This window comes from Plasmodium vinckei (genome assembly GCF_900681995.1).
Source record: "Plasmodium vinckei vinckei genome assembly, chromosome: PVVCY_10".
NCBI lineage: Eukaryota > Apicomplexa > Aconoidasida > Haemosporida > Plasmodiidae > Plasmodium > Plasmodium vinckei.
Window position 1 is genome coordinate 265,695 of NC_051302.1, and position 13,017 is coordinate 278,711.

General features: G+C 23.4%; 3 protein-coding genes across 3 annotated transcripts; all 3 read left to right on the top strand.

The window, feature by feature from the left end:
• Positions 1–1,017: 1,017 nt before the first annotated feature.
• PVVCY_1000630 (AAA family ATPase, putative) lies at positions 1,018–2,967 on the top strand (the record flags this gene model as incomplete). Its single annotated transcript, XM_008625515.1, has 1 exon — positions 1,018–2,967. The coding sequence occupies one exon, from the start codon at positions 1,018–1,020 to the stop codon at positions 2,965–2,967; it is 1,950 nt and encodes a 649-aa protein (XP_008623737.1).
• Positions 2,968–5,472: 2,505 nt separating this feature from the next.
• PVVCY_1000640 (conserved Plasmodium protein, unknown function) lies at positions 5,473–9,735 on the top strand (the record flags this gene model as incomplete). Its single annotated transcript, XM_008625516.1, has 1 exon — positions 5,473–9,735. The coding sequence occupies one exon, from the start codon at positions 5,473–5,475 to the stop codon at positions 9,733–9,735; it is 4,263 nt and encodes a 1,420-aa protein (XP_008623738.1).
• Positions 9,736–10,741: 1,006 nt separating this feature from the next.
• PVVCY_1000650 (conserved Plasmodium protein, unknown function) lies at positions 10,742–11,515 on the top strand (the record flags this gene model as incomplete). The annotated part of the gene is made up of 1 exon (XM_008625517.1): positions 10,742–11,515. One exon carries the CDS (start codon positions 10,742–10,744, stop codon positions 11,513–11,515), a length of 774 nt encoding a protein of 257 aa, XP_008623739.1.
• Between the last annotated feature and the right edge of the window lie 1,502 nt (positions 11,516–13,017).

Consider the following 13,017-nt stretch of genomic DNA (forward strand, 5'->3'; position numbering starts at 1 on the left):
AATGGGCATATTTTTTTTATGAATTGTATATAATATTGAAAAATGGCGAAGAAAAACAAGTAATAAATTGAATGTATGTGGAAAGCAGATATGGTAAATAAACACAAGGGGGAAAAAATAAAAAAAAAATTAAAAAATTCTCCCTTTCGTCATAATTTGGCTGAATAAAAAAAAATTTATTTTTATATAGAATGATGGTGGAAAAAATACGGGAGCATAAGTTAATATGTAAAGATTAAAAATTTGAACGATTTCATATATTGAGTATGCGTAAAATATTATATGCAAATATTTGATTTTTTTTAAAGAATTAATTTTCTTCTAAAGCTATAAATCACGTAAAAAATAAAAAATTATTTTTGTAGTTTGCATATATATAAAATTATGCATATTTTATAACCATAAAAAATAATAAAATAAAAAAAATATAAATAGAAGAAATTTGTGTATAACATATTATTTTATCCTTCAATAAATCTAGATGGTCAACGTTTTATTTGCCATTCATTAATTCTTTAAGACGAATAAAATAATTTATAAAAAATGTTAAATTTTAATAAATATTTTTTGGTATCAGAATAATTTCAGTGCTTCAATGCTTGGAGTTATCTGTGAAAGTGGCATTTAAAAAAAGGAAAAACGAATGACATAAAAAATAAATAAAAATAGAAAAAGTCAAATTTCCACGAAGAACCACAATTAAAATACTATGGAAGGGACTAGCCTTTTTTAAAAATATTTTTTTTAAATGATATAATAGAAACTATTTTATATCAACATCGTGAGCATATGAATATACATATCTACATATTATGTACGTTTCCCCCTAACTATTTGAACTATAACAGTGATAGGGGAGATATTTTATCAAGCTTATGAAAAGGAGTTTGTATATACAAGAGTATATATATTTTTTTCAAACAAAGCGTCTTTTGTGAAAAATTCAATTAGTAATATAATTTAAGCAGTTGATTGGGGACGTTTTTTCTTTTTGTGTAATTAGTAATTTTTATAAAAATGAATTTCCCAAATATTTCTAAGAAGATGGTCTCAGGACCATTGCCAAGTGATAAATATAATGTAACAGATAATAAGGGAGAGACAAACCATATTACGGGTAATTTTGACCCAACTGCCTTAGAAAGGGGAGCAAAGGCATTAAAAGAATTGGATCAATCATCAAATTCTAAAAAAGCATTTGAAGTAATAAAATTACAAGAATTAACAAAACAGAAAGAATTTGAAAAGCAAATGGAAGAAATAGCCTTACAAAAGGCTCAATATTTAAGTAATAAAGCAAGAATAGAAAATGAGGAAAGGAGAAAAACGATAAATTATCAGCAAGAGCAAGAAAGAATAACAGCTGAATATAAAACAAGATTAGAAGCTGAAGCATATCAAAAAAAATTGTTAGATCAACAAAAACAAAATGAAGATTGGTTAAAAACCCAACATGAACAATATTTAAGACAAGAAAATATTCGAAAAAGAAATGAACTAGAATTATTAAATTTAAAAATGAAACAAATAAAAGAAGAAAAAATGTTAGAAAGAGAAAATATGAAAGCAAAAATTCATGAAGAAAATAAAGGATTAATAGAAAGAGAAAGAAAAAATTTAGATATACATCTAAAAACATTAAAAATGAAAGCAGATGAAGAAAGAAAAACAAAATTAGAAAGCATAAATAAATATTTTGAACAATTTAATAATTCAATGCTTTTATTTTTAAGTGATAAAGAAAGGCTTTATAGATTTGCCTCGTTTATTACTTTAACAGCTGTAGGAATATATACTACTAAGCATACAACTAGATTTATTAGATCATACGCTGAAACAAAATTAGGGAAACCAAAATTAATTAGAGAAACATCTTTGTGGCATATAAATAAATTTTTCGATATATTCAATATAAAAAAAAACATACATCGTATTAATAAAATATTTCAAAGAGTTAATCCTACTTCGAAAAAGGGAAGTGGAAATATATTCGACCAAATTGTTCTTAATGAACAATTACAAGAAAAATTAACTTGGTCTATTAATAGTATGCAAAATTCAAAAAGATATGATCTTTATTTGAAAAATATACTATTACATGGCCCACCAGGAACTGGTAAAACCCTTTTTGCAAAAACTTTATCATATTATAGTAATTTTGACTATATAATAATAAATGGGGGTGATGTTAGCGCATTAGGAGTCCATGCACCTGTGGAATTAAATAAAATTTTTGAATTTGTAAAAAAAAGGAAAAATAAAAAATGTATAATTTTTATTGACGAAGCAGAAGCATTTTTAAGAAAAGGAAGAAATGAATCATCAAATCATTTTTCAGAAAGTTTAAGAAATGCATTAGCAGCTTTTTTATATCATACAGGAACAGAATCAAAAAATTTCTCCATAATTTTAGCTACTAACTGCAAGGACGTATTAGATGCAGCAGTAATTGATAGAATTGATGAACAATATAATTTTGATATACCCCAAGTTAATGAAATTAAAAGAATGGTTTCAGTATATTTTAATAAATATGTTTTCCCACTAAGAAAATATAAAATCATAATTGACAAAGACATTGATGATCAATATTTAAGTGATCTATCTAGTAAACTTGTAGGTCTATCAGGACGACAAATATCAAAGCTTTGTTTTAATATACAAAGTTGTGTTTTTGGTAGCAATTCAAAAGTTGTCACAAAAGAACTAATTGACTTAATTGTTCAATGGAATCTAAGTAATTCTTTTGATTCGGTTGATCAACGTAAAAAGCAACAAATGCATTCAAAACAAAATGAAAATAATTTTATGTTTAATTCGGCTCATAATACTAATGAAAATGGTGATGATAATAATAAAGGTGCTGATAAACGAGATACCCCGAAAAATAACAAAATCACTGAAAATAAAGGTAATTCTCATAGTGCAGCCTATTCGAAGGAAAAGAAAATGGCTATGAACAGTTAGTAATCTCATAATGAAGAAAATTTTATAATTTATATCCTATGTAAATAGTCAGCCCTATTGTTTGTTTCGTTTGTTTTTACTACAATAATTTATAGTCTCATTTTTTACAATAAAATTTATCTTTTCTATTTATTTTCACTTATCATACAAAATAATCCTATTGGCCAACATATTGGCCTACTTTTTTATGTGCAAAATAAAGACGTATAATCGTGAGTTTATAACATAAAGCTTATAAACCCCAAAATAAAAAGTGCTAAACTATAATTGAACATATTTGAGACAGATTCATAATAGATACATATTTAAGCGGCTTAATTTACCTTCAATTATGTTTGTTATACATGCATACACAACTTATATGCTTGTTATTTTTTATTAAAATTTGCCATTTTTATATTTATTCTATGATTTTTTATTTTTAAACCCTATAAACGTTTATTAAATTATTATTTTATTTTTCGATCATATATATTCCCTTTAAAATGTCTTTTATAATGGAAAAAATAAAATGCATACACGCACATGTTCGTATGCGTATTTACCATGCATCGATTCGCTTCACCCTTCAAAATATTTTAATATGCATATATGCTTAGAAGGCTAAGAATAGCACATATATAAGCATGTCACTTAGAGAAACATTCATTTTTTTTTTTTTAAATCATATCATAATCAAAAAAGGGTGCTTTAAATGGAAACTGCTACCCAATGCTAAAATTGTATATATGGTTTAGAGAAAAAAACAGGTTTCTACTAATAAAATATATTCAATAAAGATATGTGTATGCATATGCATATTTATAGTATTCTCTACATTCCTCTATTTTTTCATGCCAAAATAAAATAGCAAGGTATAAAGCAAAACTGCCCAATCATATTATTATCCATATATTAAACACACATAGATAACATAGATTAAAATTCATATTTTTTTAGAAAAATATTTTATGTAATAATTCGAATATATTCACCACCAATCAATGCCATATATATTATTTTTTTTTTTTAATTGTATATATAATATTTTTATTTTTACGCCTTGAAAATAAACCATGACCTGATTAAATTATTTTTATAATAAAAATTAAATAATAAAATATAGAAAAAATATACTTATAAAATAAGATGATACAAGAAAAAAAAATCGTTACGTATGTATGCATACAATACATAATTTATATAGAGTTGCAGTGGCGCTGAAATTATAAGTTTTTTTTCTACGAAATATTAAAAAATATACAAAAAAAAATATATATTGCTATTATGCAATACAGAAAATTGTTATCATGTTATATAATATGGTTTAATTAACCTATTAATTGTAACTATTTTATTATTATTTTTTTTTTTATTTTCATTTAGCAATGTAACTTATTTAGTGTTTTTTAAAAAAGGAAAAAAACACAAAATTGCGTAGCCTTAATTAAAAAAAATATACATTATGAATTGTGATGAAAAAATAAAAAAATATAAAATAACATGTTATATATTTTTTCTATGCCAAAAATGGTAATAATAAAAAATGGAAAACGCAATATTTAAGGTATGTGATAAACATATATTAGCTGTTTTCGTGTTTTATTTCTTAATTTTTTGAAAAATAACATTTTTTTCTTCGTCCGCCCAGTTATATATTGTATATATTCCTTTACAGTGTATATATGTTTATATATTGTATTTATCCTTATATTTACTACCATATTTTCTCACAAACTTCATATTTAATAGATTATGTGTGTATTTTTTTTATATGTTTTTAAAACCTGTGGTGATTGGTAAAATTCGTATTGTGCCCATTATTTAATAGCTATACTATTTTCTTACACGCTTAATTTTGCTTTAATATTTCCATTCATTTTATATTTTATTTTATGTTCTTTAATATTTCAATAATAAAATAATATTAGTAAAAAAAGGGGCCAAACTACATTGTTAAGGAAAAATTATTTATCATCCCTTTATACTTTCCTATATAAAATTAAATACGCTAATGTTTCTACATATAACGACGAAATATTACATCATTTGTTTTTTATATATTCTTTCATTTTTATTATTTTTTTTCTTCTTTTTATCATGCTAATTTTACTTGTTTGATCGTAATTTCTTTGTAATCAAGCAATTAGTAATATATATACCTATTCATTTATGTGTTTGCTTATACGTTTATGTTAATGTTTATAATTTTTACATTTTCGATGTCGCATCTTTTAAAAAATGCTATATATTTGATAAGTTTATCAAAACAAAAAGAAATTAATTCAGTTTGTGTTTATTGATTCAAATATATTTCCGTGAGCTGTTTTTAATAAGACCAACTATACAATTTATGTATATTACGCTTTACCCCAAATTTGATTTGTTCACAATTGCTACATAAATTTATTTATTTGAAAATACAACATACGAGCATACGGAATCTACATTCTGCAATTAACCGTATTATAGTAGAAACAACATATACCATAAACCGCTTAATTTATGATATAAATATTTGGGAAAATGGAAAGCTCACTAGAGATAATTGGGGAGGGGAATAAACTGATTGTGGTTAGAAAAAGGGAAGAAGAATATAGACATATAGTTTATAATTATTACTCCAAACTACTAGCAAATAAAGGATTTAATATGATTAACTATGAATATAAATTATTAAGCACAAACATTTTATACTCTTATATTGACACCTTTAAATACATACATTATTTTAGTGATATGTTTATAAAAAATGTAGTTATAAAAATTTTAAAAGATAATGATATAAATTATTTAAATGTCATGCTACAATATTATTGGGTTAAAAAGTTAACATATAATAATAAGCAAATATTTGATGACAATTATTTAGTTGATAATAATTTTGTTGTTTTTAATTCAGAATTTACTGATTTTATAAAAGATATATTAGATAATTACAATTTAAAAAGAATACTAATTTATATAAAAAATCAATTAAAGTTATTCATTAAAAACCAAAAGGAAGCTAATCCAGAAATTGCTGAAAATGTGGACAAGTTTGTCAGACGATTGCAAAAAAAAATGAAACAACTATTAGAACTTATTTATAATTATATAGAAATATTTAAAAAATCAGATATTTATAAAAATCAAATTTCTAATATTATTCGCAATATACAAATACATCTTATGAGCCTTACTAAACATGATATCGTGAAATATTTATTGGCACACTATAATAATTATATTAATATGCTAAACAAAATAAAAGAAGAATACGAAGAAAATCAAGAAAGAGAAAAAAAAAAACGCATAACAACAAATCAATATATGTTTAAGGAAATTTATAATTTTCACAATTTTGTTTGGTATAACAATTTAAAAAGGTATAGCATTGGATATGTAGAGGAAAACTTGTTCTTCATACCCCCATATTTACAATTGCTAAGCACAATTAATAATCAACCTAAGAACCATGAAAATAGTGAAAATATTGAGCAAGATAAGAACGAGGATCTTCCAATTTCACAAGAATCCAACCAGGACAATAAAGAAAAAAATAATGATAATAAACATTTGAATTTTCACGATAGTTATATTAGTGTCGAATTAAAATTAAAATGTGGTATCCCAGATTATAATGATATGATAGACAAATATAATATCCAACAAATAATAAAATTAAATAATAAAAAAAATATACAACAGTTATCATTATATGAGCCAAATGAGTTTTTTAATCTTAATTTCAAGGACATCTTTACGAATTTAAATTATATATTTTTATCGAAAAATAACAATATGAACATGTACATAAATAACAAAAAGGAGAAAAGCACAGCTCTTTCACAGCTTAACTATTCTTCAAATTATTTAAATAGGAAGAATGATAAAAGGCATAGCAGTATTAATGAAAAGAGTGATGCATTTTGGGAAATGAAAAAAAAAAGTAAAAATAAATCCATTAAATTATATTTTGATTATCTAAACGGAAAACAAGAGCGAAAAAAAGATTTAGAATCTTTCAATTTAGAAAACTTCAAGCATCCTGTATTTTCGTCATATAGCAGTATAGCATGCTATGTTGGGAAAAAAAAAGACAATAATAACGCTAATAATTTCACTATATCTAGTAACAGCAATAAAGCACATGGGGCTGCACGCTCAGGTGAAACTAATAATTTTGAAAAAATATATGCTGGTGAAGATACCTATACAAATGTCTTTCATGACACTGTTTTGTACTTGTTAAATAAAATTCAAATGAAAATGTCATGGGGAATGCCCAAGAAGAAAAGAAATATAATAGATTATTCTCAAAGATATTTATTTGTCCCAAAACATGTAAAATATGCTTATAAAAATTATATATTTAGCAATAATTTTTATTTAAAATATATAATGAACAAAAGTGCAGATTGCAAACTTAGAAAAGTGTTATCTTCATTAAAAAAAAAAAATTATAAAAGCAGTGTAGATGAATTATTGGATATATGTGAATTATATAAAGATATTTATTATTTAAATTTTCTATCTCTTTATAAAAAAACATGTTATTTATTAGAAGCACGATACCGTTTAATTTTGGGAAATTATTTAGACGATAAATTACATTCTAATGGTTGGAAAAAAAACAAAGTAAAGGGAAAAACAATATGGGACCAAGAATTGGCTCAGTATGAATTCAAAGGAAATTCCAATCAGAAAAAAATTCGAAAAAAAAATATTAAATTAAGTTACAGAAGGATAAAAAATGAAATTATTCAATTTTTTATGCAAAATAAAGAATTATTAAATGACCCAGATTTGTTGAATAATTTCGTTTCCAATACAAAAAATAATATAACAAATCTTAATGGTATGTTTTTAAATGTAAAAAAATGGTGTGAACATTTTTTCCATGTTTACAAAAATGAATTAATTAAATTAAAAGATAACAAATTTCCTATATGGAAAGAACAATTTGACATAAAAAAAGAGGAGTTACTTAAAATATATGAAGAAAAAATTAAAAAAAATATTCTATATATATATGATACACAAATCAAAACAAATTATTATTATAACACCCTAATTACAAATGAAATGAATTTAGCAATTAAGGGATATTTTGAAGAATTGCAATATAATGCGGAAAAAATTCTTAACACCATCAAAAATAATATAGCCAATGAAAAAGGCCATATATCAAAATTTCGTAAAATTTTTAATGGATTGTTTTATGCATTAAAAAATGCTTATATATGTGAGATTGGTAGCTGCCGTTACTTATGCAGTGGTAGTACTTTTGGATGGAATAATAATAATACTTATGTTGGTTCTGTAAATATGATTAAACAAGTGCTAAATAATAATAATGCAATGATGGCATGCAAAAAAGTTACCGAAATTAATAAAAATACCTTAAACTTACTAATTTTAACAAACGTTATAAGACATGAAAAAAATATATTTTATAAAATGTTGTACTTCCATTCCTTCAGTGCAGGGCAGATACAATTAGTTTATTTTATGATGGACTTTATAGATATTTTTGGAAAATTATTTAATTTAAAAAAAAAAAAACATATTTTTTCAAATTTTATGTATTACAAATCAAGTTTGAAGGATATTTTTATGCCTAAGGAAAATCACTATTTTAATTCAAACAAACATTTGCGCCATTTGGTGGATATTAAAAAATTGAAGAGAATAGAAAATTATGTTTTTAACGAGGAAAATATCCGAAAAAAACTAAAACGTAAACATCGTAGTAGGGATACGAAAAAAACAAATTCACAATATAGATATAAAATAAAATATAAAAATTTTATTTATATGCAAAACGCTCATTTTATGCTTGGAAATGAACTCCTAATTGAGGCCTTAGATATCATTAATAAGTTATGCAAGCATAAGTTTGATTATCTAGAATCTGATATAAAAATTAACACAAGAAAATTATATTACGGATTATATAAAAGTGCAAAAAAATTTACAAAAAGATATACATGTGACTACAAAAGCGATTTTAGAAGAAACCATAAAAAAAGTAAAAAATATATAGCTAATAAATTTTTATCAAAAGAAACATTTATAACAAATGAGCATTTCGAATATTTAACTAATGCATTACAAGTTTATCGAAAAAAAGTTGGACTAATTAATTTGGATAAATATATTAATAGAAGACGAATAGCATATAATCATGATAAAATATATAAAAAAGCTTTATTAATTTTTAAGAGTATGATATATTTTGTTTGCCGTTATTTAATAAGCAAAACCTTTTGTGATAACAGCACAATTTTTAACCTATATATACCAACTTCTAACAAGGCTAATGATGTAGAAATTGTTAAATTTTTAGAGAACAACAGATTTAAGCCATTAATTCTAAGCAAAAATAGTAATAAAAAAGAAGACCAATATTTGAGTAATGATCAAAAAATTAATGAAGAAGATTCATCTAAAATCGTTCCACCCGAAAAAAACGATAAAGGCGAAAAAAATAATAATGTTGAAGAGGAATCCATGAAAAAACACATTAAGAAATATGTTAGGAGAAATAAATTATCTTCTTATCAATATCCATTTATAATACTAAATTTAAGTAGAAAAAAACGTGATTTTATGAAAAAAGAATATAAGCAATTTAAAAACCGTATGATAAATTCTTATATTCCATGGGATAACAAACAAATATTTTATCGAATAAGTTTAATAGACTTATCTATGAAATCTATAAATAAAATGGGATATTGGAAAAAACAAATGGAATCGATTTTGTCCGTTTATAGAGAGTATTCCCAATGTACATTAAATTAGTCTCTGCTAACATTTGCAGTTTTTTATTTTGCCGTCGTTTTTTTTTGATGCTTTAATTTTTTACATTTCATGAATAAATCTGCTTGTGTGTTTTTTACCTTTACATATTTGTTTATATATATGCATGAAATATGTGTGTTATAAATTTTTTGAGACCTATTTATAATAAACAATTTTGTATTTTTTTCGTCGTTTGAAAATAACTTAATTACTTTTTACCTATAATTTATACATTTAACATTTATTATTGTTATTATTTAAAAAAATATAAAATAAAAATAATTAAAGGTTCAAACAAATGATATTCATTTGCATGTGAAAGGGTATTGACATTGTTGAATATTAAGTTTTGCTTTTTTTGGGCATCATTTTTTTTTCCTTTTTATAGGGGCGATGATATGCTAAGATAGGCTCTTATAATGATGGGTAAAAAATATATATAATAACCTTTTTTAGAACAATATAATTATTTCCGTTAAATAAAATGAAAAATGAATTTTTAAAACAAATAGTAGGTATATAATATACACTGCAATGTTTTACAAATGGAGCCTTTATATGAAAATAAAATTACAATTTTATGAAAACCAATTTTAATAATTTCTAAAAAATATTTTTTGAAACTGAATTTAATTTGCTACTATTCTATCGTATTTATTTTGTTTGTTGTAAAAAATATTTGAATAAAACGGGTATTTTTGCATTTTTCTTGAAATATTACCCTATACATTCTCCTAATGAAAATGCAAGTGAATAAATAAGCCAAGGCATGTCATATTTATATATATGCATATAGCATGTATATATTTCCACAAATTCCATTTGTTCGCCATACACATAAGTATATTCGATCAGTTCCAGGATGCTCTAAAGTAACTTGGCAAATGTGAAAAAAGAAGCAAGAATCAAACAATTAAAATAGAAATAATAGTAATCATAGGACCCCAAATACTTAGTAATCCTCTTATAATATACACATAAAAAAGGGTTTTATACATATTCTAAAATGAAAGGAAATAAAGGAAGAATAAAATTAAAAATACAACTAGGGAATGAAAATAGCAATACTGAAAGTAGTTTAGTAAGAAATAAGAGTTCAGTTTACAGTGATTCAAATCAAAGTAAAGAAAATTTTAAAGGCGATGATAATAATAGTAACGCATCCGATAAAAAACTTAAAGACAAAAATTTAGAAAAAAAGATAGTTTCAGTTATATCTAAGTTAACCAAAATAGCTTGTATATGTGAAAATAAAAAAACTACTAATTTGAACAATATTGAAAATAATAGCGAGCATATAAAACTTTGTAAAAAATTAATAAAGCAAATGTACAAATATGAAAAATGTTTAATTAATATAAATAATTATATAAATGATAAAAATAATAATCTTGATGAAGTTACATTTCCCACTGGCTTAGTCAAAGCAGTTGATAATTACATGAGTGCCGATGTATGGATGTATAAATATTTATTAGTTGAATGCAAGAAATATAACGACAAATACAGAAATATAATACAAAATATTTCTACATTTAACGCAACATTGAAACATAAAATTCTTAACGAAGATTCTAACCAAATTGTTATGCCTATTTACTCCCCTGTTTCCGACGATAAATTGTCATTTTTAGATGAATCACATAGAAATTATTATAAAAACGTACACATACCTAAAGAGCTTGCTCAAAATTATATCGAACTAGCGACTAAAGAAAAGGAGCCCCATGAGGGTGAAGCATCAAATGAACAAGAAAAACAGCAACTAACAAGTGAATAGCGAGCAAATACCTCCATGAATATACACAACTATGTATATGCATATGCTGCAAATGATTATTGATGTCTTTGTATTCTAGAGGAAATTAAAAAAAAAAATACTAAGTAAAGCTTACTTGCAAGAGCAGTCGCACTAAGCTTAATAAATAATTAGGCATATGCATGCACAAATGAGCATATGTATACATAATTTGTTTCTTATCCTTATTTTTTTGTGTGCAATTGTATTGCATAAATTCTATATGTAAATAAAAAAGACATAAACTTGAACAATATAAATATATATGTTTTTTAATGTACCAATAATTAATATTTTAAAAAAAAGGAAAATGATACAAATTTATATTTTTAAGTGGTATATTTCTTTAAATTAGTAGTAACGTTGTAATAAAAAATAAAGAAAATTATTAAGTAATGGTATATATATATATATTTCTAAAATAGTTTAGGAGTTCATTTATTACAGCTCATTAGAATGACAAATATAATATATATGTTAGGTGGTAAATAACTATTTATAACAGTTACAATATGTTTGTAATTCAAATAGGTTGTCTCCATATATATGCAAAGAATATACTACAATCCTAATTGTATGGGTACACTAACAAAACTGTAGAAATATACTATATATATTATCCTTTATCATGTGATTTTTCATCTTTTTCTTTTTTATGAGAACATATTTTGATCATATTATTCTTTAATTATTAGTATATTATATATAATACATAAATTGGTTTATATAAAATTTATAACCATCCAATTGTTTTGTGTCCTTATATATAAATTAGTAGTCTCATTTTTCTATTTTAATATTATTGTAATAATTGCTATTAGCTCTCCCGTTTAATTCAATATTTAGTATCATATATAAATATAACTAATATTAAACCCAGCCTGTATAATTTTTTACTTATACATATAGGTTTTTAATAAAATTACTTAAAGCCAAAAATAAAGCATATAAGATAATCGATAAATATGACGTGAGGGGGAGCATCGTGTATAATAAATCCTCATCACCAATTCGTATTTATCGCCAAAATACAGTTATACTCTATTGTTCATATAACTATATATAGATAGCTGCAGAATGGGGATGAGAATATGCATATGGTATAGGAGAGTATGAAAATAATATATGCATGATATCTGCTTATTTTACATGTGAAAATACGTATTTACGATATTTTTTAAAGGATATATTTTCCATTATTACACATAAATAAATATTGTTATATTTTATATACATACAAATAATCATACTACTTATGATATATTTTTATACTATTTATATTGTACGCATATTGATTGCACATATATAATATATGTATATATTTATTTATTTTTATGGCATTTTATTGTAATTATTCAAAGACTTTTCTACAAAAAAAAATAAATAAATAATAATAATAAATTTAATAAAATAAAAATAAATAATTAAAATAAAATAAACAAAAATACACAAGCATAAGTTAAATTGAATGGCTACATATAAAC